We start from the raw sequence: 23935 nt of genomic DNA on the forward strand, positions 1-23935 counted from the left end.
TTTCTTCTTGCTTCCACGATTTTCCTTGCTTCTAATTTGATGTGGAAATCCCCTCCATGCCCTTAGTGCTTTAAGTGAGTGAAAAAAAAGAAATCTTCAACAAAATTCTCTAAAAAAAATAACCATGAGATTCAAACTTGAGACCTCTTGGTGAGCAAGGGAATTTTACACACCATAGCTCACCAACAACACTAGGTAGTTCTTGTTACCAAAAACAAATCTTCAATCACTTAAGGATGTGGTCCATCGATCCTTGTTGGCATTTAAAATATTCCTTGTACCTCTGGGACAACTGCATATGGGCTGGTTCTGAATCTCGGTTCAGTTCTAATCCATTATTCTTTTTCTGACCCAAAAAGAATAATCATTTGTACGGGTGACCAAACGAATGTGTACTTTTAATTGAACACGTCCATCTTGCTCATATTTTCGTCCTCTTCGTAACCATGAAAAGAAATAGGACATCTTTACGTGTAAAATTGAAGATATAACATCTGATAGTCCTTAAGGCCTTGAAAATATAAAATCTGCAAAAAGAGAGTAAAACCCAAGGTAGTTCCATTCTAAATATGTAAAATGCATGTTTTACTACCCTAGATTTCACACATAAATGTGCTTATCAATATGCACAAACACTCTTTCCAATAACCGCCTTGATGGGGGGCCGTTATTGGGTGAAGAGATATAAGGTGATTGGGGTTCCTAGTTCCACTTACGTGTAAATTACCTCTTACCATTAGAGAGAGTATCTGAGAGACAACGAGTGGAAACTAGAAGAATACCAAGCAACTCTTGCTTGTTGCCTTTTACAAATCTTCACCGGAGAACTTAAGAAGCAACACATATGATTGGTCTGAGATAACTAATGTCGATCCCAATAGTGGAGGTTAGTTCCACATTCTCCACCCTTATTTAATTTTAAGCAAATTTTTATTAAAAGATACTTAAATTGAAAATTAATACATGTTCCAATTTTGATGTGTAATTCTTTCGGATCAGGGGAACAACCTAAAGAACATCTAAATTGTTTGACTACAAGCAAGCACCATCCACAAAATCAAAAAGCTCATTTTCACCATGGCCTGCATAACTACATCAGGACCATAAGCTTCAACAAATAATCAAGGTTTTGCACAAGTCTTACACAATTAGAGCAAAACTAATTCAACAATAATGTTATGCAAAATAGGAGTTCATAAACAAGGAAACTTCAAAGCAATAATGAAATGTAAATACGGGATCAAGTGGTGTCGTAAATTCTCTGAAACGATGGGTGAGAACATAGGTGATGATTTGTGTCCTAATCCCATGGAAAAAACTTGAGAAGTATATCTCATACAACAACTTACCTTCACTGGAAAGTTGTCTACTCACATTCGTCGGGAAATACAACCTCCTCCACACTTCACTAGACAAGGTAGGTTTCAAAACTCAAACTTGTTGTCTATGTAAGTTTAGGGAATTTGGGGATTTTGAAATAAGTGGGAAAGAGTAAAGTTGGTATTTTATGTTGGTTGCTTTAGTTCACATATATAAAAAGGTATTTATGTCTTTTTTATCTTTAAACTAACACCTCTTTCACGATGTTAGCTAGGTTAGGTTGATTTGTATTTTTCAAAATGCAAGGGGGTGGATGTAATTATGTTAAACTTTAGGAGAGTTATATAATTTGTCGTAATATATTTTACATATTTAATGTTTTAAGTATGATGCAACAATTGTTGCTTATTAAATTATTCTTTTTTTTATTAATTAAACTCAATTGATGTGTAAGTTAGTATTCGAGTGAGGGCCTGAGAGGTACCACTGGTTTCTATTCCATTTAGAACTGCCAGTTTTTCAGTACAAATCAAAACCGAACTAGAAAGATTACCTATGAAATCCATATAAGTTCATTTTAATGATGAAACAATCAGTTAGTAATTGGTTTCAATTCCATTTTGACGCCCCGTTTTTTCTTAGACAGGGTTCCAAGGGGCAGGATTAAATAACCACTTTTTCCTGATAATATATAAATCCCATGTGTTTGATAGGGTTCGTACTTCTAAGCAACGGCTCTCATGCTATTAGGGTTCCAAAGATCGGTGAATCAGATCAGGAATTGATCCCCACTTTAACCGTTTTGAATCAGAATATTCTTATTAATGTTTCCCTAATTTTTTTCTCCTCATTCGTCTCTCTGTTCCTCCCACTCTCCTCTCTTCGCCGAAAAGCCCAACCAAACACAGTTGGGGGTGGGAAAGATGTTTATCTTCCCCCATAAACAAACGGGGCCTTAGAAAAGTTAGCCAGGGTAAAACTGGCCCAACTCAACTAGAATCGCTCGTGCGCGGAAATAAACTCCTATAGTAGACCTCCACTCGTCGACTGCAATCCGCAGCAAGGCGCGGTTAACACCTTTTCCAGGCTTATCCATCATATCAGGTAGCAGTTTCTACTTTCAACTCAGCTCAGGCTTTGTGAATTCGCAATGTCGAGGCCCGACCGTTTCAAATTTGTAAAGCAATTCGTCGATGTTCGTTATAAAATATTCACTGCTCGTTACGGGCAGCAATTGATTGACATCTTCGAGTTCCCAATCAAGCTCGTCTTATCCCCTTTCACGCTCGCCTACGATGTTGCTGGTTCTGCTCCTCGTGGGTTTGGCGTTCCCGAGTTCGTTTCCAATCTCTCCTTCTCTGCTATCTTTGTGAGTTCCTCCTAACTGATTGTTTTGACACAGATAAACACTTATCTTTTGAAATGGGTTTTCTCAATTGTCCTTGGCTAATGGCTCGTTTTCTTTGTTAGTAGTGATAAGAGAAAGGGTCATAATTGGGCGGGTTTTTTTTTTATTATTTTTTTCAATAGATAATCTGACCGATAATGCTAAACATTTGGTCAAGCGTGTCACTACTCACTACCTGTTTGTCAGCTCATCCATCTGTCGTTAAAGGTTTATTATCCATGGAAACTTTATTTCTACTAATTACTGGTTGGAATATTGTATTTGTTAGTTCACTGATGCCCATTATCTTAGTGAGTCTCTGTGTATGCATCTGTTTGTCAAAGTGGGTTTTGTTATCTATTACTTTTTTGGTTGGTTTATATTCACTAATCATTAGGTTAAATGAGTTATACGGTCTGAATATCAATATACTGATACAATGGGTATGTTGGTCACTTGGTTTTACTGCTTCCGGAAGTGGCTTGGAGCTCTTTCTCTTAGCTTATTGATGCTTGCCATTTTTTTTTTTCTTTTGGTGGTGAAAAATAATGAATAATTTGGTTAAGTGCATCAGTATCTACTGTCTGTTTGGAGGAGATTTTTGTTTGTTAGTTTGATATCTTTTTTGGTTAGAATAAGGTTTGAACACCGAGACTTTTAACTGATGAAATGAATGAACTAGCCTGCTAAGCTAAGTTAGCTAAAGCACTAACGTGTGTGAAAAGCCACTCAAAAAGGGAACCGAACCATGTGGATAGATCCCACTGCAAAATGCTGCCCAGCTACGCGTGGCTGTATGCTTATGTTATTCTTGTAGTGTTGGCAGTTGGCAGAATTGCAGCTGTGCATCGCAGTAGCATTAGCCTTTTCCAGCTGAAGATTCGCTTCGATGTTTTGCAAATTCGTCTGTTTATATCTTTTATTGAGTTTATTTTTCGTTCTTACATTTCTATCAGCGTTGAATTCTAAAATAAAATAATTGTTTTGAGTTACTGCAGTATCTAAATTGACCTTCAATAAATAGTCACATCACATGCACATGGTATAGACTGCACATTTCTTCTTATTCAATATCAGACAAATATAAGACAATATTCGTCTGATATTGTCAATTTGATATGTCCTAATTTTTTGTTGGAGCAGTTTATGATATCCTTGTTCTCTATCCACAGTTCCCATTTTGATCAGTGATAAAACAACTATTAAAATTGTAGTTTACTCTTCACATCTATTGTATATATTCTTGATCACATTTCTTGTTTTCCCAGTTTTTATGATGATTTCATAGATAAAAATATTCCACCGATAAAAATTATCGAAAGTTTGCTTACACCATTGATATTAACATGGATCTTTAACGAAGAAGTGCTTACTTCCCTATTGGCTGATTACAGGCAGTTGCTACACTTGGTACTTATGACATTGCCTTGGAGCTGGTGAGAAAGGTTGTTTGTCAGAGGTGATTACCTTTATCTATTTGAATTTATTCCTTCATTCTGATTGCTGCTTTATTATTCATTATTTCTCAGATTTCAACTTTTTTTTGATGAGCTTTCTATCTCTGTGTCCCTGATCTTTTCTTTCTTACCTTAAAAAAAAAAAAAAATCCCATCTTAATGTTCATTACATTTTTAACTTAAAGTAATGAATTGAAACTTGGTTAGTTGTTGCTTTTTGGAGGTGCTCGTCGGATTGGGACCTTGCCTAGTCAAATATTTCTAATTTCATCTGATCTTGATAACTTGATTAGATGAATTGTACACCGTGGCATAGTTTATAATGATTTTCTTACCTAGGTTGATGAAAATCATCTGACAGTTGTTTAAAATGTAAAAGATTGTGAAACTGCAATTTGATTTAGATAAAAAAAAGTGAGCATCAAAATGACTAATCAATGGTGGACATCTCTCCTCTCCCTCTCTCTTTCTCAGAAAATTGTTCTGTATAGCTAAGACAATTCTATCCATTGAAATATCCACATAATATGGGAACCAATGCAAAACTACCCTGTCATTATGCGTACAGAAGTATCTGTTCCTCAAACAAATCAATCTGCATATATCTTGATCACTCTTCTGCCCTACCAGAATGAACCTTACCTTTTATCAATTGTCAAGTTCTGCCAAAATGGCTGTGCTTTGTTGGGAAATTGTATGAATAGACAACTCTTGCTTTGCTTTTGTGTTGGAAAAATGCGACAATTCAAATAATGGCCCCGATGAGGAAAAAAGTCTTTGTGAAAGATGTTGGATTTTATTGTATTTTGAGTATATGAATTTGATTTAACCTTCCCAAACTGAAAGGCCATATCAGCTGATTTTTGGAAAGTGTTTAATTTCATTAGACTATTTAGATTCAATTTAATCATCGTACTTATGAAATGTGACTAGTTATCTGATTAAATTTTGATGCATCCTTCTCAAAATCATTTCTGCAAAGTGCAGGAATTGTCGGACCTGCAATGGGTGGCAAGCAATGCGGTGTACCATGTGTAAAGGTACTGGAAAGGTGCACTATCAAGTGAAAAATTATACCCTGAAAAGGTAGCGACAATTATAGTAGAGTTGGTTTTTATGTTTGCAAATTTCATATTTTACTACATGTTTCTGTTTACTTTTGTAAATTCTAAATACAGAGTGGATGCTGTATACATTTGATTATTTTAGGTTCAGAACATAATTTAGTTAGATTGGTAGTTCTATTGTTTAGGTAAGGTACGAGGTTGTATGAAACGTCACTGGGGTGTGCCATTGAAGTCCAATTTAAAAATGTAATCTGATTCACCACTCGGGAAGGGGTAATATGTGGTGTCAGAGTTTTGAAGAGAGTGATCAAAGTGGATGAACCGTCGATACAAAAAAGTCAGATTTAAGTTTGGGAATGTTGACTGTATTTGTCTTTCGGAATTTGAGTGAGTAGATGTTGGAACTTTATCAAAAAATTGCCCCCGTTTATATATTGTCAAGTAAACTATAGTTTGGTACCATGAAGTGCAGAACGGTGGAGTGGATTGTTGTTTGGAATTTAATGGATAGAGAATTATGACTCTCATAAGTTGATTCAATGGAAGTCCTATATCATCACAAGCCACAAGAAGGGGATGTGAAATTGTGGAAAGATGCTTTTTCTAGCTGTCTTCATGGTGAAGCCCTGAGATGATTATGTGATATTCGTTTCTCGACGGTGAAGTAAGACCAAGCTCATGAGCTTATTATCCTAGGTCGGAACAAGTTGATAGGATCCCCCTTTTTACGTCCCTATGTCCCTCCCATGTGGCGACAGGAGGAAGCTTCTATAGCCAAGGTATAGGAAAATATCCCCACTAACGGTTGATGCTTTGCAAGCCAAGATATAGGAAAATATCCCCATTATTAAGGTCCAATACCACCGCTCTTGTATTTCCTGACATGAAAAACCAATTCTCAACGAAGTCATTAGGGGCTGTACGTGTCCCGCCATTCACTTTTAAGTTTTAAGTACAACATGCTACAGCCCAGTTGCATATTTGCTGTGATCAATTAACATAGCCTATTCAACAAATAAGTTTCTAAAGATGCTTGATCATTGAGTACTTTTGAAGTCGAGATGTGTTGATATGAATATGCAATTTATGCCATGGACATTGCATTATTGGTGTTTTCACAGACTTGATCATTGTTCCTTAGGTGAAAATTATAGATAGTGAAGGTTCTCTATTCTCCCTAGTATTCTTAGACAGGTTTTGTCTGCTTCTGATGAATTTTCTTGCGTCTAATTTTACACCCTCATCTATTTTTTTTTTTTTTTGTTTTTTTATTTTTCTTGCAGTGGTGAAAAGGCAACAGCTGAGCATGTTGCTGATGCTATTGTTGACAACCGGGCTGAATTGGTGCATCTTCCTTCTGCCTTCGATCGTCAAGTGCCATTGCCCTCTAAAGACTGTCCGACATGTACTGGATCAGTAAGTTATGGTTAAGCCAGTAAACATTTGGATTTTTTTCCTTCATATTTGATTTTTAGCATGAGTGTTGCATGTCCATCGATCTTACATTCCTCTATCTTTTTAAGTTCCCGTTTCCTTATGGTCAGTAATTTTTGTTACATTTTGTTTTTCGTGTATTTTTCCTTTTTGATCACTTGCAAAGAAAAATTTAAGAAAAAACTTAATGAGCGCATAGTGGTCACCATTGGAAGATGAATATATACAACCTTTTGTGAGCTTGAATCTGATGGTTTGTGGTTGAGCAATCAACTGGAGATTGTATTTACACTTCAGAGTGGCAGAGGAGAGCTAAGTTTTTTGGTTGAGAGGGCATTTTGGTAATTCGGCATATGAGGTATACTGGCCAAACAGACCATTCTTTGTTTTGTCAATGTATATTGTGGCCAAGGCTTGATATGCCCTTGTTTTGTTCTATTTTTTAGATTTTATGTGATGGGGGTACTTCTATCAATTCTCTGAGTTTTTTTTTTTGAAAATCTAATACAATAGAAGCCAGGAGGGTATATTTTGGGATAATTTTTGTGGTACTCAATTTTATTTTTCTTTTCCTTAAAGAAGTAGGCTTCAGAGTTTTAGCATTGATTTTGAATTGTACTCTGGGATGCTTTGCTTCTCCCTTTTCTTCTCACGGTTGCAGCTGTTAGATAGAGTAGCTGATCAAGAAACATTAATTGTAGCGAAATGTAGTTGTTGCTGCAGTTGTTTTCTTATGTATCATATTCAGAATAGGCATCCCTGGATGAGTTCTTATTCGACTTTAAATCTTCATTGGAATCACTGAGATTGGTTTGAGATGCCTACAAGGTCTGGAACCATAAATCTATGTGATTTCATGCTGTGTTTTCAGTAACATTGAAACTTAAGATTAAGGGAGAATTTTTTTTTTCTGTTTGACTGTGGGCAATAGAAACCTTACCTAGGGGTTTCTTTTTTCGTTGGAATTTCTAGGGCCTTGGACTATTCCTTCTAAAACTAAATCTCATGGTTTCTGGAGCTGCCATGAAGCTGCTGTTAAACTGTTATAAAAATTTGAAGCTGGCTGGCTTTCTAAATTAAAAACAACGTATCAGTCTATTGGCTGGAAAATTTGACCCATCTGTAGTTCTCCAATTTAACAAATTTTGTGTGGTTGAATTGGTTCTATCTTCATAGAAAAGATTAGTGAAATTGATGTCATTCTTTTCTCTTTTGAGTATTTAATTTGGAAATTAGGTGCTGCTGCTGATTCAGCGTATGGCCTTGTGGGCCCATTAACTATAGATATATAATATATTTCTTGTTAAAATTTATTTCAAAAAGAAGAGAAACAGAATATGAAAGGAACAAGCAAAGAGAGCAACAATTCATACCCTATGTTACAAGGATCTAGGTATGGTATTAGAAACAGCCATTTACCTGAAGTGTTTTAGACTCAAGAAAGCCTGAAAAACTGAAAATTTGTGGATTCAGGGATGGGGTAAATTTTTTTTACTTATAGATATTTTCTTCAGCCAGCCAAATCACCCCCATCCCCAAAAACAGCCATCAGCCTAACTCCATCCCAAAAACCCCCACCCAGACCTCCACCTTCAACACCACCCAAACAAAGATCACCAAAAAAACCTCCTCAACTTCAACCAAAACCACCACTAACACCACAACTTTCCCTGTTATTGGTTACAACGGCCGGCCACCATCTATCTCTGGCACCATCATCCCAAATACCCCTCGCAGCTTGTCCAAGCGTTTGTTGTCCTCCTCCCTTGGTTCTTAATGATTCCTTGGACTATATGGAACGTTCGAAGTCTTAACTCCTCGGCTAAACAAGCTGAAATCAGAACCCGTTTGCGCTCCTCAAAATCCAATCTCTGCTGTCTCTTGGAAACCCATTTCTTGGAGGCCAATGCCTCCAGGAATGCCTCTTCGATTGCTCCCTCCTGGTCCTTCCATTCCAATTGCCTTCACAGTCCAAATGGTAGGATTTAGATCCTCTGGGACCCCTTATTCCTATCCATTTCTTTTCTTTTCTCCTCTGCCCAAGTCACCCATATCTCCATCTCTCTTATAACTCTGGACCCTTCATCTGCTTTCTCTACATTGTCTATGCTCATAATAGAGCTCCCCTCAGGCTCCCCCTCTGGTCTGACCTGACTTCCCTTGCCCCTTTTGTGGGTCCCAAGCCTTGGGGTATTGCTAGAGATTTTAATGTCATCCAGTACAACCATGAAAAACACGGGGGGAACCCCATTGATTCTCAGGCTATTGATTCTTTCAATGATTGCATTGATGATTTGAACCTCACCGACCTCAGGTGGTCGGGTGTCAAACTTACTTGGCATAACAGAAGATCTAGCACTCATAGAGTGGCTTGTAAGCTTGACAGGACCCTGGTTAATGAAACATGGTTAGATGCTTTCCCTCCTCTCATGCCTGCTTTGGCCTTCTCGAGATCTCGGACCATAGCCCCATCTCTATTCATGTCCTCCCCTTTCGCTCCTTTGGTCCTAAACCTTTCAAATTCTTTGACATGTGGATTGCCCACCCTGATTTCTAGCCTCTTGTCCAGTGTGCCTGGAACATCCCCACCCCCTGCTTGTTTCCCCCTCCTTGCTTTTGCTAAAAAGCTTAAGAATGTTAAATCCACCTTAAAGCTCTGAAACTCCTCCACCTTTGGGAATATCTCAACTCAGGTTACTGTGGGTTGGGAACTTCTCCTCTCCATTCAATCTAGGCTTCAGCTTGATCTCCTAAACCCCATCCTGGCTAAGGAAGAAAAAGCAGCTTCATCCAACCTTTCCTTGCTCTTGGATTAGGAAGAAAGCTTTCTTCGTTAGAAATCCCGCATTAAATGGCTTGAATTAGGTGACTCCAACTCGGCCTATTTCCATCGCTCTCTTAAAGTGAGAAATAATGCCAACACCATTCCTAAGCTCATCTCCTCCTCTGGGATTGAGCTCTTCTCCCCTGATCTCATCAAGTCTGAGGCAGTCTCTCACTTCCAAGGCTTTTCAACTCTCCTCCCCACCCTTTCCCCTCCATCCCCTCCAACCTCCTTAACAAGTTTGTCCCTGATGATCTTCCCTTCCTTCTGTCCATCCCCAGTGAGGAAGAAATTCTCTCGGCCATTCCCTCCCATAAGGTTAACAAGGGCCCTGGCCCGATGGCTTCAGTATGGGCTTCTTCTCTGCCTGTTGGAATATCATTTGTGATGACCTCATCCTGGCGGTGCGTAGTTTTTTCTACAACTCTAACCAAATAGGAGGGATCAACCATACCTTCCTTTGTCTTATCTCCAAAAAGGAGGGTGCGGCTTCCATGAATAACTTTAGACCCATTTCTCTCTGTAACCTCCTCTACAAGTTCATTGCTAAAATCCTAGCCAACAGGATCCAAGAAGTCATTGGCTCTTGTCAACCCAAATCAATCAGCTTTCATCGTCGGCAGAAGCATCTCGGATAATATTATCCTCTGTCATGAGATTGTCCGAGGCTTTGACCGCAAGTCTCACTCTCCGGCTGCCCTCCTTAAGATTGACATTCACAAAGCATTTGACACGATTAGTTGGGACTTTGTTTCCAATGTCCTGCTTCAAATGTCCTTCCCGGCCTCTTTGGATCCTCAAAGCATTTGACACGATTAGTTGGGACTTTGTTTCAAATGTCCTGCTTCAAATGTCCTTCCCGGCCTCTTTGGTTCACTGGATCCGCTCTTGCATCTCCTCCCTTCGCTTCTCGGTCCCAGTGAATGGAGGCCCTGCTGAATATTTCCCCTCGGGGGGTGGAATCTGTTAGGGATGCCCTCTCTCCCCTTTTCTCTTTTCCATCTCCTTGGAAATTCTTTCCCGTTCCATTCAATCTGCCATCAACCTCCATCTCATTTCCCCCATCCCAAAATGCAAATCCCTCTTTTCGCATTTGGCTTTTGCGGATGACATTATGATCTTCTCCAAAGCTGATCCCCTATCCATCTCCAATATCATGTCCATCCTTCATTCCTTTGAATTCCTTTCGGGGCTCGAAATCAATCTCCTCAAATCTAATATCTTCCTCTCGGGTGTCACTTCTGAGGTTTAGGCCTCAATTTCTGATACCTCTGGTGTCCCGTTTGGTTCCTTTCCTGTTAGATATTTGGGCCTCTTGCTCGTTACCACCAGGCTTTCCTTTCATCATTACTCCCCTTTGCTTGACCATCTTAGGAAAAAGCTCCAGCTTTGGAAGGGGAAACTTTTGTCTTTTGCTGGCCGCTTAACCTTGATTAGATCGATCCTCCAATCCTTGTATCTATACTGGTCCGGTACCTTCGTCCTCCTTTCCTCTATCATCAAGTCTTTTGAGGGCCTTTTTTGCTCATTCCTTTGGAAAGGCTCGGACTCTTCCAAATTCCTCAGGCCTCTCAGTTGAAAAAATGTTTGCCTCCCTAAAACTAAAGGAGGGTTAGGAATTGGGAGAATCAAAGATGCCAATTCTGTGGGAGTCCTCTAGCTCATCTGAAAAATTGTCTCCAAGCAGAAAAGCATTTGGGTTGACAGGACCACTCTGGTTTACTCAAGCACAACTTTCTTTAGACTGCCCCTTCCAATGCTGATGCCTCTTGGATTTGGAGGAAAATCCTCGAGCATAAACCCCTGGCTCTTACTGCTATTTCCTATTCCATTGGAAATTATCATTCTACCTTTTTGTGTAAGGACCCCTGGCATCCTTCGGGCATTCTTGCCCGTTTGGTTTCTCCTAGAGTCATATACTCCTCCGGCCTTCATGCTAAGGCTATTGTCTCCTCGATTCTTTCTCCCTAGGGCTGGTTGCCTCCAAACTCTCCCCCTCATCTTCTAGATCTCTGGTCTTTCCTCCCCCTAGAAGACCACTGCTGATGTAGATAAGTCACTGGAGCTTATTTTATTACAAATAAGCCTTGGGTTGTGTTATATATGTGTTGGGCCTTTGATCCCATATGTTTTCGTTGAAATGGGTTACTTTAATGGGCCTAAAATATGGGTAGAAGGTAGGAAAACGTGATTTAATTCATTAGTTTAATTAGTTGTTATTTAATTCAATAAAGGCCCATTAGGCCATTGGTCGGTTGTAAAGTCCTATATGGACTATTAGTTTGTTAGTCCTACTCTATGTTGGAGTCATAAAGTTAAGTCTTAGTCCTATTTTGAATTCCTAGTTGTAGTAGGAGTGTCTAGTCCTCTTTGGAAACTAGCTCCTAGTCTTAGTATGATTACAAACTTCCCCTCTATAAATAGAGAGGCATATGTACCATTATTGGACATATTTTAATGAAAGAAAGTTTGCAACTAAATGCTTAGAACAACTGAGATAGCTGTGGGTGAGAAGCCCAGACTGAGATAGCCACTTCCTTTATTCTCTTTCACCCTTCTCAACCCCCCATCTGTTTTATTCTTCTTTTTCTATTTTATTTGCTATAACATTCAAGAGGTATAATTCAAATTCTGATAAAAGTCTGTAGAAATAAGAACCGATCAGCAATCTTAGTGGGAATAGGAGAGAGATCGATCTCCTCTCTTTCTCTCTTCTGTACTCTGTTCAGCTAGGTCTTCAATCAGGGTATTCTAGGCCTCATAAGGGTCCCATGATCCTTGCCTAGTCACTGTTGGAAGCATTCAGCTGCTGTTCTTGAAGGTTCTTCTCAGTTTTCTCTCCCCTAGGTCAAAAAATCAAGAAAGCTTGTAATTTCACAACCAGCCGTCAGAATCCTCTCAACTTTGGGGGTTTTTATACCCTCCCGAAGGACTATCTACGCCCAAGAGTGCAGCTCAATCGGACTCCTACAGACCTGGCCGCACCTCTCTCTCTCTAGCTCTATAGCAGGTCTTTCTCTCTCCTATCAAGTTAGGTTATGGGCTGGTTTTGCTCATATATCGGTATTGTACCCTTGGGGGTTTATTTGATGGTCTTATTTCCTTGTTTCCTCGTCCTATTTGTCTTGTTTGGGGTTATAAACTGCTGGGGTAGTTTCTTGTAATCTACTCCTGCATTAACTACATTTGGCTTTCCTCTTCCAGTGTGTTATTCTCTTTTGCCTCTGCTTGGTCCTTTATCCGTTCCCCTTCCCCTTCCCCTTCGGTTCTCTGGCATAAACTAGTCTGGTTTAAAGGTCATATCCTCCGCCAAAGTTTCACTCTTTGGCGCTGCCTGTCCAGCTGTCTTCCCACCCAATCCTTCCTCACTCACTGCCATGTCCCCGCTAATCCTTCCAGCTACGTATGTGCCTCGGGCGTAGAGGATACCCCCCATCTGTTCTTCTCTTGCCCCCTATCCTACTAAGTCTGGAAATTCATCCTTTCCAAGTGCTGGCCTTCTAGAAGATCCATTCTCCTTTTTGAAAGAGAATGTATTTGGGTTGATATGTCTCTCTGGTTCGTCCATTTGTGATGCTATTGGTAAATTAGCTTTTTGTGATACTATAAACCATCTCTGGATGGAGCGCAAAAACCGTAGATGGACCGCTAAATCTTGTTCCCTGGACAAGATTTGGAAAGCTATCTCCTTTGATGTCGCTACCAAAGCCTAGGCTCTCCTCACTAGGCATAACCGGCCCGTTCCAGTCTCCCGCAGAAACTCCCTCATCATTTCTTCTTGGAACCTTTAAGTTGCCGTCACCTAGCTCCCCTAGCATCACCAGCACCCACAGCACCCTCAACACCCTCAGCATACCCAACATCACTAGCACCCGCAGCCCCCTTGACTACTTGTGGCTCGCCGCCCCCATTCCCCCTCTCTCTCCATCTTTTATTAGTCCGTGATGGTTTTGTTTTAGTTTGGTTTTGCTCCCCTTGGGTTGGCTTCTCCTTATTGGCTTAAGCCTCCCTCCCCCCCTTTTTCCTTTGTATATTCTTCCTCTCTTGGTAATGAATTATTTATTCATCCAAAAAAAAAATAAAAATGGATATGATGTTTCCTTCACTGTTCATTAAGAAAGGCTTACATATTTGCTGATTCCATATTTTTGTGATATATTATTGTCCATGTCACCCTTGATTTGTCTATTAAGTTTAAACACATTTCAATGCAAAAGCATTACATCACTTGGTAAAATCAATTGGTCCATTTTGATCAAGATTTGGATGGAGAGGGAAAAGATTCAATACATGGTGAACCATATGACTGAGTTTGGTTTCAAAGTTCAATTGTTGGCCATCTAGATGGTTCATTTTCTATCCCATTGCTATAATTGCTACATCAATCCTCTACTCATTTGACGACTGAGAATAAATTAGAGAAAATCCATTAAATGGTGGGCCATAGTTGAGATAGGCCATACAATTTCAACATCTCAATGATTCAGTGGTTTTCTATCTGTCCAATAGTCTAATCAATCAAATTTGCTCCATGTGGCTAAGCTTTTCTTTATGGGGCTGTGTAAATTTTTTTGTTAAAAGAATTTCATATGGTATATAGAAACTGTTGTCTTGAATGAGTGACTTGTGTGTAATGGGCATAAGCCAACTTTATTTATAATATGGAGGAGAAAAGTCTAAAATGAATACAAGACGAAATACCCTTATAAGGCAATTCTACCATTGTACCCATTTTACTCCTCGTCAACTTGGGGCATAGATATAATGGATTCCCAAATTGTAAATAATAAGATGAAACATCTTGCTACTAAGACCTTTTGTGAACACATTAGCCAGTTGTTCATTAATAGGAACAAATGGCACATTGATAAGATCCGAGCCAACTTTTCCTTGATGAAGTGACGACCAGTCTCCTCGTGTTTCGTCCTATCATGCTGGATTGGGTTGTGTGTGATGCTAATTGTTGACTTGCTGTCGTAATGAAGCATCATAGGAAGAGTAATAGGAACAGCCAAATCAGTGAGCAGACTGCGGAGCTATAGGAGTTCACAGATTTCTTGAGCCATTGCACGGAACTCTGCTTTAGAACTTGATCGAGCCACAATATCTTGCTTTTTCCTTCTCTAGGTGGCAAGGTTGCCACCAACAAAACTTCCATTGCTTGTAGTAGACCTGCGATCATCAGGAGAACCTTCCCAGTCGGCATCTGTGAATGCCTCCACTTGAAGGTGATTGTTAAGAGAGAAGAGGATGCCGCAACCTAGGGCAGGCTTCAAGTAAGAGGATTCACAGTATTGCTTCCATGTGAGAAGAACAAGGATCATGCATGTACTGGCTTACCAGGTTGACAACATAAGCAATGTCAGGACCTGTATGAGAAAGGTAGATTAAATGCTCAACTAATCTCTGATATTGTCCTTTATCCATTGGATCATTGCTCTTGCTTACTGAGTGAGAGCTAGCATCAATGGAGGTATCAACCAGCTTGCATCCCAACATACCAGCCTCAAAGAGGAGATATAGCACATACTTCCTTTGAGATAAGTAAATACCGCGAGAGGACCTGGCTGGCACCTTCAATGTCCAAAAAGTAGCGAAGCTGTCCCAGATCCTTAATCTCAAATTCCTTGCCCAGATATAACTTAAGGCGAGAAATTTCTTCAATGTCATCACCTATGATGGTAATATCATCAATATACACAATCATGACTGCAATCTTTCCACCTATGCGTTTGTTGAACAATATGTGGTCAACATTGCTCTAAGAGTAGCCTGCAGTAACCATGGCCTTGTGAAAGCACCCAAACTAGGCACGTGGTGACTTCTTTATAGCATATAAAGCACGCTTCAGTTTGCACAACTTCCCCTGAGTTTTAGAGCATACAAAACCGGGAGGAAACTCCATATACACCTTGATTTCCCCATGAAGGAATGTGTTTTTGCGTCTAATTGCTGGAGGTCCTAGTTTAGGTTCACAACACAAGATAGGATAACACAAATAGTGTTCATCTTGGCCATTGGTGCAAACATCTCTTGGTAATCAATCCCATAAGTTTGGGTGAAGCCCTTGGCAACAAGCCTAGCTTTATAACGGTCCATTGTACCATCAGCCCTCTACTTAACGGTGAAGACCCACTTGCCCCCAATTGTCTTCTTCTATGAAGGAAGACAAACAAGATCCCACGTGTTATTTTTCTTAAATGCCTGCATCTCTTCTGCCATAGCTCCCTGCCCCTGTGGTTCTATAATTGCTTCCTACCAAGTCTAGGGAATAGGGCAGTAGATAGAGAGGACACAAAACTAAAGTAGGAGGGAGAGTGAGTCATAGCAAACAATTTTAGCAATATGATGTGTTGTAATAATGAATTATTTGTTAATGGGTTTTAGGGGTTTTATCTTAACGGACCCTTAAGCCCTTTAGGGTTTTATTTTCATTATAAATAGAGAGGCTTGTGTCAAGATTAGACACAAGTCACATTCTCCCTTATTCTTCATGGTATTAGAGCAGGTTAGAGAGAAAAACCCTTCTCTTCCTCTTTCCCTCTAAAAGCCTAATCCTAACCCTACCACCACCGCCATGCATCATCACTGCCACCTCCTCCTTTTGCACTTTCCCTTGCGCACGGCCACCACCACTGCTGCCTTCAAGCTTTCCTCCTAGACTCCACCACCTCCGTCACCGCTCTCTCTATTTCTCACCCACGCACCTCCCGCACCGCGTTACTCTCTCTCTCTCTCTCTCGGCCTCCTCTCTTTAGTGCCTCACCACCTTTTTTATTTTAGAGTATTTTCTCCCTTTACTTTTGGTTCCCTTAGGATTTTCCCCTCAGTGGTGAGTTTCTTCCCATTGGGGGCCTTCTCCTTGTTTGGAACCCTAACCTTTACTCAGATCCCCTGTGATGGACTAGATTTGGATGGTTGAAGACCTAAATCCTTGTGATTGGCTGGATCTGGATGATTTACTCTTCTTGTGATTGTTCTTGGGATCAATATTTATGGCATTTGAAGACACTGGCACATAAGTTCTCTAGGATGGGGGGAGTCGTGGTTCTAATGGCGACTACCCTATCTTCCCTACTTGCTCTATCAAGTTGGATGGGAGCAACTATCTGATGTGGTCTCACTCTAGTATTTGTCTATTGCCGGCCATGGTTATGCCGGTTGTCTTATAGGTAATATTGCTCACCCTACTCCTGCTGGTGCCTGATGCAGTTGGGCGATGGAAGGGAGCTCTTTGATTTGGGGTTCTTTATTTACTTTCCTTTATTAGTTAGAAGTTAGATTGACAGTCTTTTATTTAGATTTGATTTTTATTTTAGTTGTTATATAGGCTAGTTTCCATTTTTTCTTACTTACCAATTTATGCTTTGATTTTCTTTTTTATAGCCTTATAATACACTAGTGAAACTCGGGTTTTGAAGAATTGAATTTTGGAATGAATGGTATGGCTGCCGTGAAGCTTGTTCTCCCACTTTGAAGTTTTTTTCTCTGAAATCTTCTAATCTCTTCTTTTCCCTCTCCTATTTTCCTCTTTAGTTTTTCTTCTTCATCTCCATTAGTTTCTTCTTTGTTTCCCTGTTTACAACTGCTGGTTACTATTCATCTTCTCTGCTGGACGGTAACACCAAGCACCAAAGGGAAGCTTGTTGAACCCTTGTCTCTTACCTTTTGACTCTGAGATTTGGGTCAAAGGGCGCTACTTTGAAGGCGTCTCAAACCCTATAATATTAACTCCAAAGCTTGGATCTGCTGCGAGGAATCGACTCGAAACCAGATCTGGTTCTGCAACTTGCGCCAGACTTGACTGCAGCGTCATAGTTAACATTTCAGCACCTCCGTTTGAAGATTGGAAGCTTGGATTCACCACGGTTGGGGAAAACGACCCTGTTCCCAGATTTTTGTGAGGGTTGGACCCTTGGACAGGCGGTTGGATCGATTTCTGGGTTCTCCTTTACCCTGGTTCTGTTTATCGTGAGGAAGAAGAAGCTAAGTCTTTCTTTTTACATTTAAGCCCTAGTTCCTGATATTACAATAAAGGCCCTGATTTGAGTTTATTATTTCAGTTTAACCCCACTTCTGTTATACTTTTTCAGAATCAACTATTTCCTTTTGATTTAATTCCCTTTGTGTCCTAAGCCAATTATCTAATTCTAAAGGGGTTCTAAATAGTTCATAAATTACAAGTTTGCCACTATTTGGAAATTCCTATGTATTTACAGAATTGCCATTCTCTTTGAAACTTGAGTTTAACTACAGTTTTGCCATCTAGTTTAAGCTCTACTCAATTACGAATCTGTTGTTGGTTATTGCAATTGTTTATTGAGAATCCCAGTGGGCCCTTAAGCGATCCGATTCCCGTTCTTGGAACCCGGATTCGCATCAGTGCCCTCAAGACAAATGGGACGCTGCCAACTGTATGGTAATGTTATATCTTATCAATTCTATGACCCCTTCTATTGCTAGGGGCTATTTGTTGCTTGATACTGCTGCCTTTATCCGGAAAGCTGTGAAGGGAACCTATTCTCAAGTGGGCATTAGTGCCCATTGCTTTGAATTGAGAAAGAAACTTCATAGGCCACTCAGAAGGATCTCACAGTATCCCAATATTATTATTCTGAACTGCATGGAATGTGGAATGAAATAGATTACTATGAGACCTATCGACTTGCTTATGCTACTGACGTTGTAGGTTTTAAGAAGTGGGTTTTAAGAAGTGGGAGAAGATGCTCCAGGTCTATGATTTCCTGGCAAGTTTGAATGTAGAATATGATCAGATTAGGGCTAATGTGATTTCTCTTTTACTGAAGGTTTACCCAATTTTTAATAATAGATGAAACAATATTTAGCCCCCTAAATTTAACTGTATTGTGTTTTACTTTATAATAATGTGTTTAACTTCTCTATTTTGCAGGGTGTGATGAGCTGTCCTGAATGTAAACACAAGTTACAAGTTAGGATCTCTGCTGATGATGTGAGTCATTTTGTGACATTTCCATTGGTTACTACGCGAGAGCTTTTATTTGTATTGAATTTTCTTTAACCTGCCCCCTTTTCCCTTTCTTTTTGTTTCTTGTCCCCCCCTCACCTTTCCGGTATGTAGCATGCATTCTTCAATGTAGTGTCTTTGGAACTGGTATGTTTTCTTATTTGGAAGAGTGAGATGCATTAGTGCATATCTGACAGATGCTAGAATTTTGTTGGAGTTTTTTTTTTTTTTTTTTGTATCATTTTCCCCCTACTGTTATTAGTGGAGTTACGATGTATTAGTAAGCCTCCACGAAGGGTTTTTATTTTTATTTTATTTATTTATTTTTTTAAATCTATCTATTTGGTATTATTTCCATCTGATAGATTAAAAAAATCCCTTATTTTGTAATTTGTTTTTGAAATACCTTGAGTTTCTACAAGGCTGGGTTGGATCTGGAATTTTTTTGTTTTGTTTTGTTTTGTTTTGTTTTGTTTTTTTTTTTTTTGAGATGGAAAAACATTGGAAACTTGATACAAGAATGTAAGAAAAAAGAATGTACATCCAAAAAGTTCTACATTTTTTTTTTTTTGGTGTGTGTTGATAAACCCATTTGGATAGTCAAGCCACAACTTACCAGAACTTGACTCAGACCAACTTAGCTAACACGGTCCTAATTAAATTGAACATGAAGGAAAAAGAAAAAATAAAACTAGTGCTGCCTACTTGCAATCTCCACGGCAGCCCTAGTTTGCAGGTATAGCCCTCTTGTAAGGTAAGTGAAATTAAATGACAGAAAAAAGTAACTAAATGATAACTCTAGAATGGGTTTCCTGTTGTAATGTTTGGTAGCACTCTGTAATTCTTCTCATATCAACAACGTTTTATTGTTGCTTATCAAAAAGAGAAAAAGAAAATTGACAACTCTAGAACAGCAGTAGAGTTGAATTAGATTTGGATGAGTTTTGGATCTCTCTCTCTCTGTTGGGGGTGGGGTGGGGGAAGATAAGAATCTTTACATTGAAGTATAAAAAAAATTGCAATGGAACACATTCTTTCTCTTCTTTAATTCTTCATTCTTCTTCTCAGATTATGGAGCCACCCTGGAAAGCATACAGTGTCTTGAGCAAGATGGATTACCCCTACGAGGTTGGTGTGAGAATTCCCAGTCCCATGCAATTTCTTATTAATTAATAGTTAACCATATTAAAGTCTGTCTGACGAGTCCTTAAAGTTTTGAGAGTTCCTGCAACCGTCTTCTTTTGTTTCGACTCCTTTCCTTCTGTTTGGTTGTGCCATGTGACTTGATTACATAGTCTCATATATCATGTTGCATGTTCCTTATGCTTAAAGTTGTCAAAGTACAGCTATGAAAATTTTGATCTTGTTGATTTATAATTCTGTAACTGTCCAGCATATGTTAAAATCAAAACAAGGAGTGCAGATAGGTAATAGTTTTAAAAGATGAAAAAGATCTTGTGCTTCTTAAGGTGAAAATGTAATAGAAGATTGAGCTCTGGTGCTTAACAACAACCTAACAAGAAGTACCGTCCATGATATATTATTAATATTATGCTCAATAAGGGAAAGCCCGAGTAAAGTTAACAAATCCTGTTAATGATGAGCTTACTACTGTTATGAAGCTAATTTAGACTGTTTTTATCATTGTGAGAATTTAATTTGGCGACGACAAGGGATCAAGGTTCGAGGTCTCAGTTTTGGGCATGGTTTTGGTCATGCCCGAAACCGAGATATCTCGAGATCTTGCCGAAACCTTGCATTTTTTCCGGCAAATTCCGGGGTTTTGTTTCGGTGGCCATATGGCCAAATTAGGTCTTGAAATGTGTCATCCAGCCTATTTTAGGCCTTCTAAATACAGTGGAAACATTAAATTTTAAAAAATAAAACCCAAAATGGTACTTTGACTTCTTAGGTTGGTACTATACAATCTTTTGTACTACTAAAACATTTATAATTCAAGTAAAACAACTTAAATAAGCATTAGGAATTAAATATATCAAATTATAAACCATTCAATAAATAAGGCATCGTACATGATTTGTTAGTAATTATTACAAAGGGACATATATTTAGTAGTATAGAACAATGCAATTGGATGACTCACCTTATTCATCATGTTTTTTTGCAAAAAAATGTTTTTGAGAAAAGTGTGTTACCTTCAAGTGTTATCAGGCATAAAATCTCCTCCAAATGGTGTTGAGAAACAAAATTAACAAATCCACTTGTTCGAAGCTTCTTTGGTAAGATTTGGCTAAAAGATGCAGCAAAAAACCAATTTGTGGGATAGCAGGTTGAAACAGGTCGAAATAACCGAGTTTGGGTTGAAAAGTTGGGGTGTTTATATATAGGTCCATGTGACATTGACCGAGATATTCCGATACGAAATATCGGACCAAGATTTCGGTCTGAAATGAAAATCTCAGTCAAGGTATTGCACTTTTTCTATATCGTAAGTGGTTTTGACTTGGTAGCTGTTGAAACCGAGAAATTTCCCAGATCAACATCTGTCCGAAACTGAATCTCACTTGAGGTATCGCACTTTTTCTATATTGTAAGTGGTTTTGACTCTAGCTGTCAAAACCGAGAAATTTCCGACATCTCACCGAATTCTTTTACTATGCAAGGGATATGCCTACATCCACCATCTTTATTGAGACAACCCTAAGGAAGCCTGCATATGAATTGCTTGAGTTCCTTAATATGCGAACTTTCCACACATCCCTTTTCCGTTATAGTAATTCCCCTTGGTATTCATAAGTTTGCGCCAACTGAGACTTAATTGTTATGCATTAAATTAGATGGATAATTAGTTTTTTTTTTTTTTATATACATTATTCTTTTCAAATTGTTTTGCAGAACTGTTACTTGTACTATTATTATAAAAGGAAGCAGTAAATGCATAGTCTTTTCTTATCAGATTTTTTTATTTATTTTTATTTATTTTTTTAACTTAGTTTTCGTGGCAGGAAAGGTTTGTCATCCCTAGCTAGCTGTAAATTTCTTCATTATCCTATAAAAATTCAAGGACAAGTGCTGTAGGAGAAAAAAAGAAAGAGAAGCTTTAATAGTTAACAGTGTTTTATCTTGCTTTTGTTTATTGTTTCAGAATATCGCTCATGGCATGAGAGATCCAAACATAGCTCAATTTTGGTTAATCACCATGCCTCAGATTTTGGGAGGATTCAACTATGATGATGATGTCAAACAAAAAATCTGGTGGCAATATAAGGTTAGTGGGTCATATTCAGTTATTATTCCTCTTATCCAGGTTCTAGGTCCATCATATCATATTTTATACGTTGGTTCTTGCAATATTTGATTTAATTCCTTTCCTCACAGATAGTTTTAGTGAGGGTCCTGCAACATAGCTCTCTACTCTGACCTAGTAAGGTTGTGGAGCATTCTTCCCTCTAATAGTAGCTCTTTTCCCCCTTACTGATGATTGATTTACCCCTTGGCCTAGGAATCAATGCGATATGATCAACTCCGAGATGTGGTAGCTAAGCGGAAACCTGGTTGGGAGCATTTACAAGAAGTGGGTAACAAAATTTTCTTCTCCTTTTCTTCTGTATATATATTGAATAACAGCAAATTCTGTGCAAATGAATTTATTTCTTTATGCAGTTTATATTAGATCCATTCAGTTAATTTTTCTAAAAGATATATGTAAAGGAAATGGAATTTAAGAGGCAGATGTCTATTACTGAATATTTGCATGCTTGATGGTGGTGTTGGGTTGGTACCTAGGGTTCCTAGTGGGAGCTACCATGCGATGTAAGACCATGGTTGTCAAGGCGTTGGAGGGGTGCCTAGGCGTATGAGAGACAAACTTTGGTGAAAGAGTGAAATCTTTTCTTATTTTTGCTCCATGTGGTAAGAAGGAATGCTAAGCTAGAATGGAACATTTCAAGCACAGATGTCATTATTCCACCCTGTTGTCTAGAGCACATAGACAACGCCTAGGAACAATTTTGAAGATGGTTTGTTTAAGAGAATTATAGTACTTTGAGTCATGAATCCGACACAACTAGAATTGTGTCAATCTGATTTTGAAGTGAAAAGTTACGACGTAATCTTCAGGCGCAATGTCCTACACATCAGTTGGGTTTGTGCCCATTTTTAGGATCCATGCACTGGACCTGGGTTGATGGCACCTTCTGAAAATTGTGGTCCTTCGAGTCTTCTGTATGTACGAAAAAGGATCGGGTCAATCAGAGCTCCAATGATAGAGATATGACTATTTCCATTGAAGAGGTGCAATCTGCCCAACATTGACATTCAACCTTGAGTTGGAGTAAGTTGTTCGTTTACAGGTACACTATCAACTCATGAAGGGTTTGGTTCATATGATTTTGAGTCAATATTTCAGCACCTTCCAGGCAGAATTGGGGGAAGACTATTTCTGGAAAAGTTGTAGATTTTTTAGTCTTCTTTCAAATGAGACAAGAATCACCCAAAAGGAGCTATATAAAAGAATTTATGCTCTATGGAATGAGGAAAGTTCAGTCTGCTAGACTGGTTTCTGGTTCAATCTGGGTGGTTGGACCAAGCTCCGGATTGGGTCTTTTGTTGGGCTATTTAAGTGACATTTAGGGCTCATTGTCATTATTTCTCTTCCAATAACAAAAGAAGATAAGGTCCTAGAAGAGAAAAGAGAACAGAAGAAACCCCCCCCACCCAAAAAAAATCACTTTAAGTGCATTGAATGTGAGTTTCTACCTCAAGTGAATTTAAAGAGAGCTTCATTAAAGGAAGCTGAACATGGTGGATGTGTGATTAAAGCTTTATACTGAAAGTAAAAGAGAAAAAGGAAGAAAAGTTGAAGAAAGAAAGGGGTTTGTTGTTCTCGTGTGCATTGAAGAAGAAGAGACAAAGAGGGTTGATTGAGTGGTCTCCAAAGCTACTGTGTACACTTGAAATTCAAGTTCACCCATCAGAGGTGTAGTTGAAGGTTCCAGTGAACAAAGATCAACTTCGGGTCATCTTTGGACATCTCGGATACGACTGTAAGCTTGTTCCAAACTTTGTTTGTTTTTATATGCCATCTAAATATAGTATGTATGCTAGAGATAGTTAATGTGTGCTGTAAAACTATTCTAGCTTGTGGAACATTGTAGGGCATCATTGTAAGTCCATTATCTTTCTCCTGAGGTGTCCAGTTGCATCTGGACACGGGACATGTGTGATAGTTGTTACTACCTAAACTTTGCCATGAGTGGGGCCCTCTAGTTTTATGCTGGGTAAACTCGATAGCGGGTATTGTTGTTTGTATTGGCACTAAGTTCCCTCTTAGTTATATGCTGGGAAAAACTTGGGTGTAGGTGCTCCTTACTACAGTTATAGTTAAAGTAATGTATTAAGTAGATACGAAGCCTTTATAGGCACTACTCCGGGGCCGTAGGCTTATTGCCGAACCTCGTAAAAATAGTTATGTTGTGCATGTGGCTTCTTTAAATTTCT

At 39.0% G+C, this 23935-nt stretch overlaps 1 protein-coding gene across 1 annotated transcript in view; it reads left to right on the plus strand.

Annotated features, from left to right (window-relative positions):
- Positions 1–2170: 2170 nt before the first annotated feature.
- LOC122089411 overlaps positions 2171–23935 on the plus strand; it is a 37709-nt gene continuing 15944 nt past the window's right edge. The window contains exons 1-8 of the mRNA XM_042659115.1: positions 2171–2689; positions 4102–4166; positions 5152–5250; positions 6515–6647; positions 18401–18460; positions 19544–19603; positions 21582–21704; positions 21939–22010. Of these exons, the coding sequence (XP_042515049.1) occupies positions 2471–2689; positions 4102–4166; positions 5152–5250; positions 6515–6647; positions 18401–18460; positions 19544–19603; positions 21582–21704; positions 21939–22010 (831 nt within the window). The 5' untranslated portion in view covers positions 2171–2470. The remainder of the gene's footprint in view (positions 2690–4101; positions 4167–5151; positions 5251–6514; positions 6648–18400; positions 18461–19543; positions 19604–21581; positions 21705–21938; positions 22011–23935) is intronic.

This window comes from Macadamia integrifolia, chromosome 9, assembly GCF_013358625.1.
Source record: "Macadamia integrifolia cultivar HAES 741 chromosome 9, SCU_Mint_v3, whole genome shotgun sequence".
Classification (NCBI taxonomy): domain Eukaryota; kingdom Viridiplantae; phylum Streptophyta; class Magnoliopsida; order Proteales; family Proteaceae; genus Macadamia; species Macadamia integrifolia.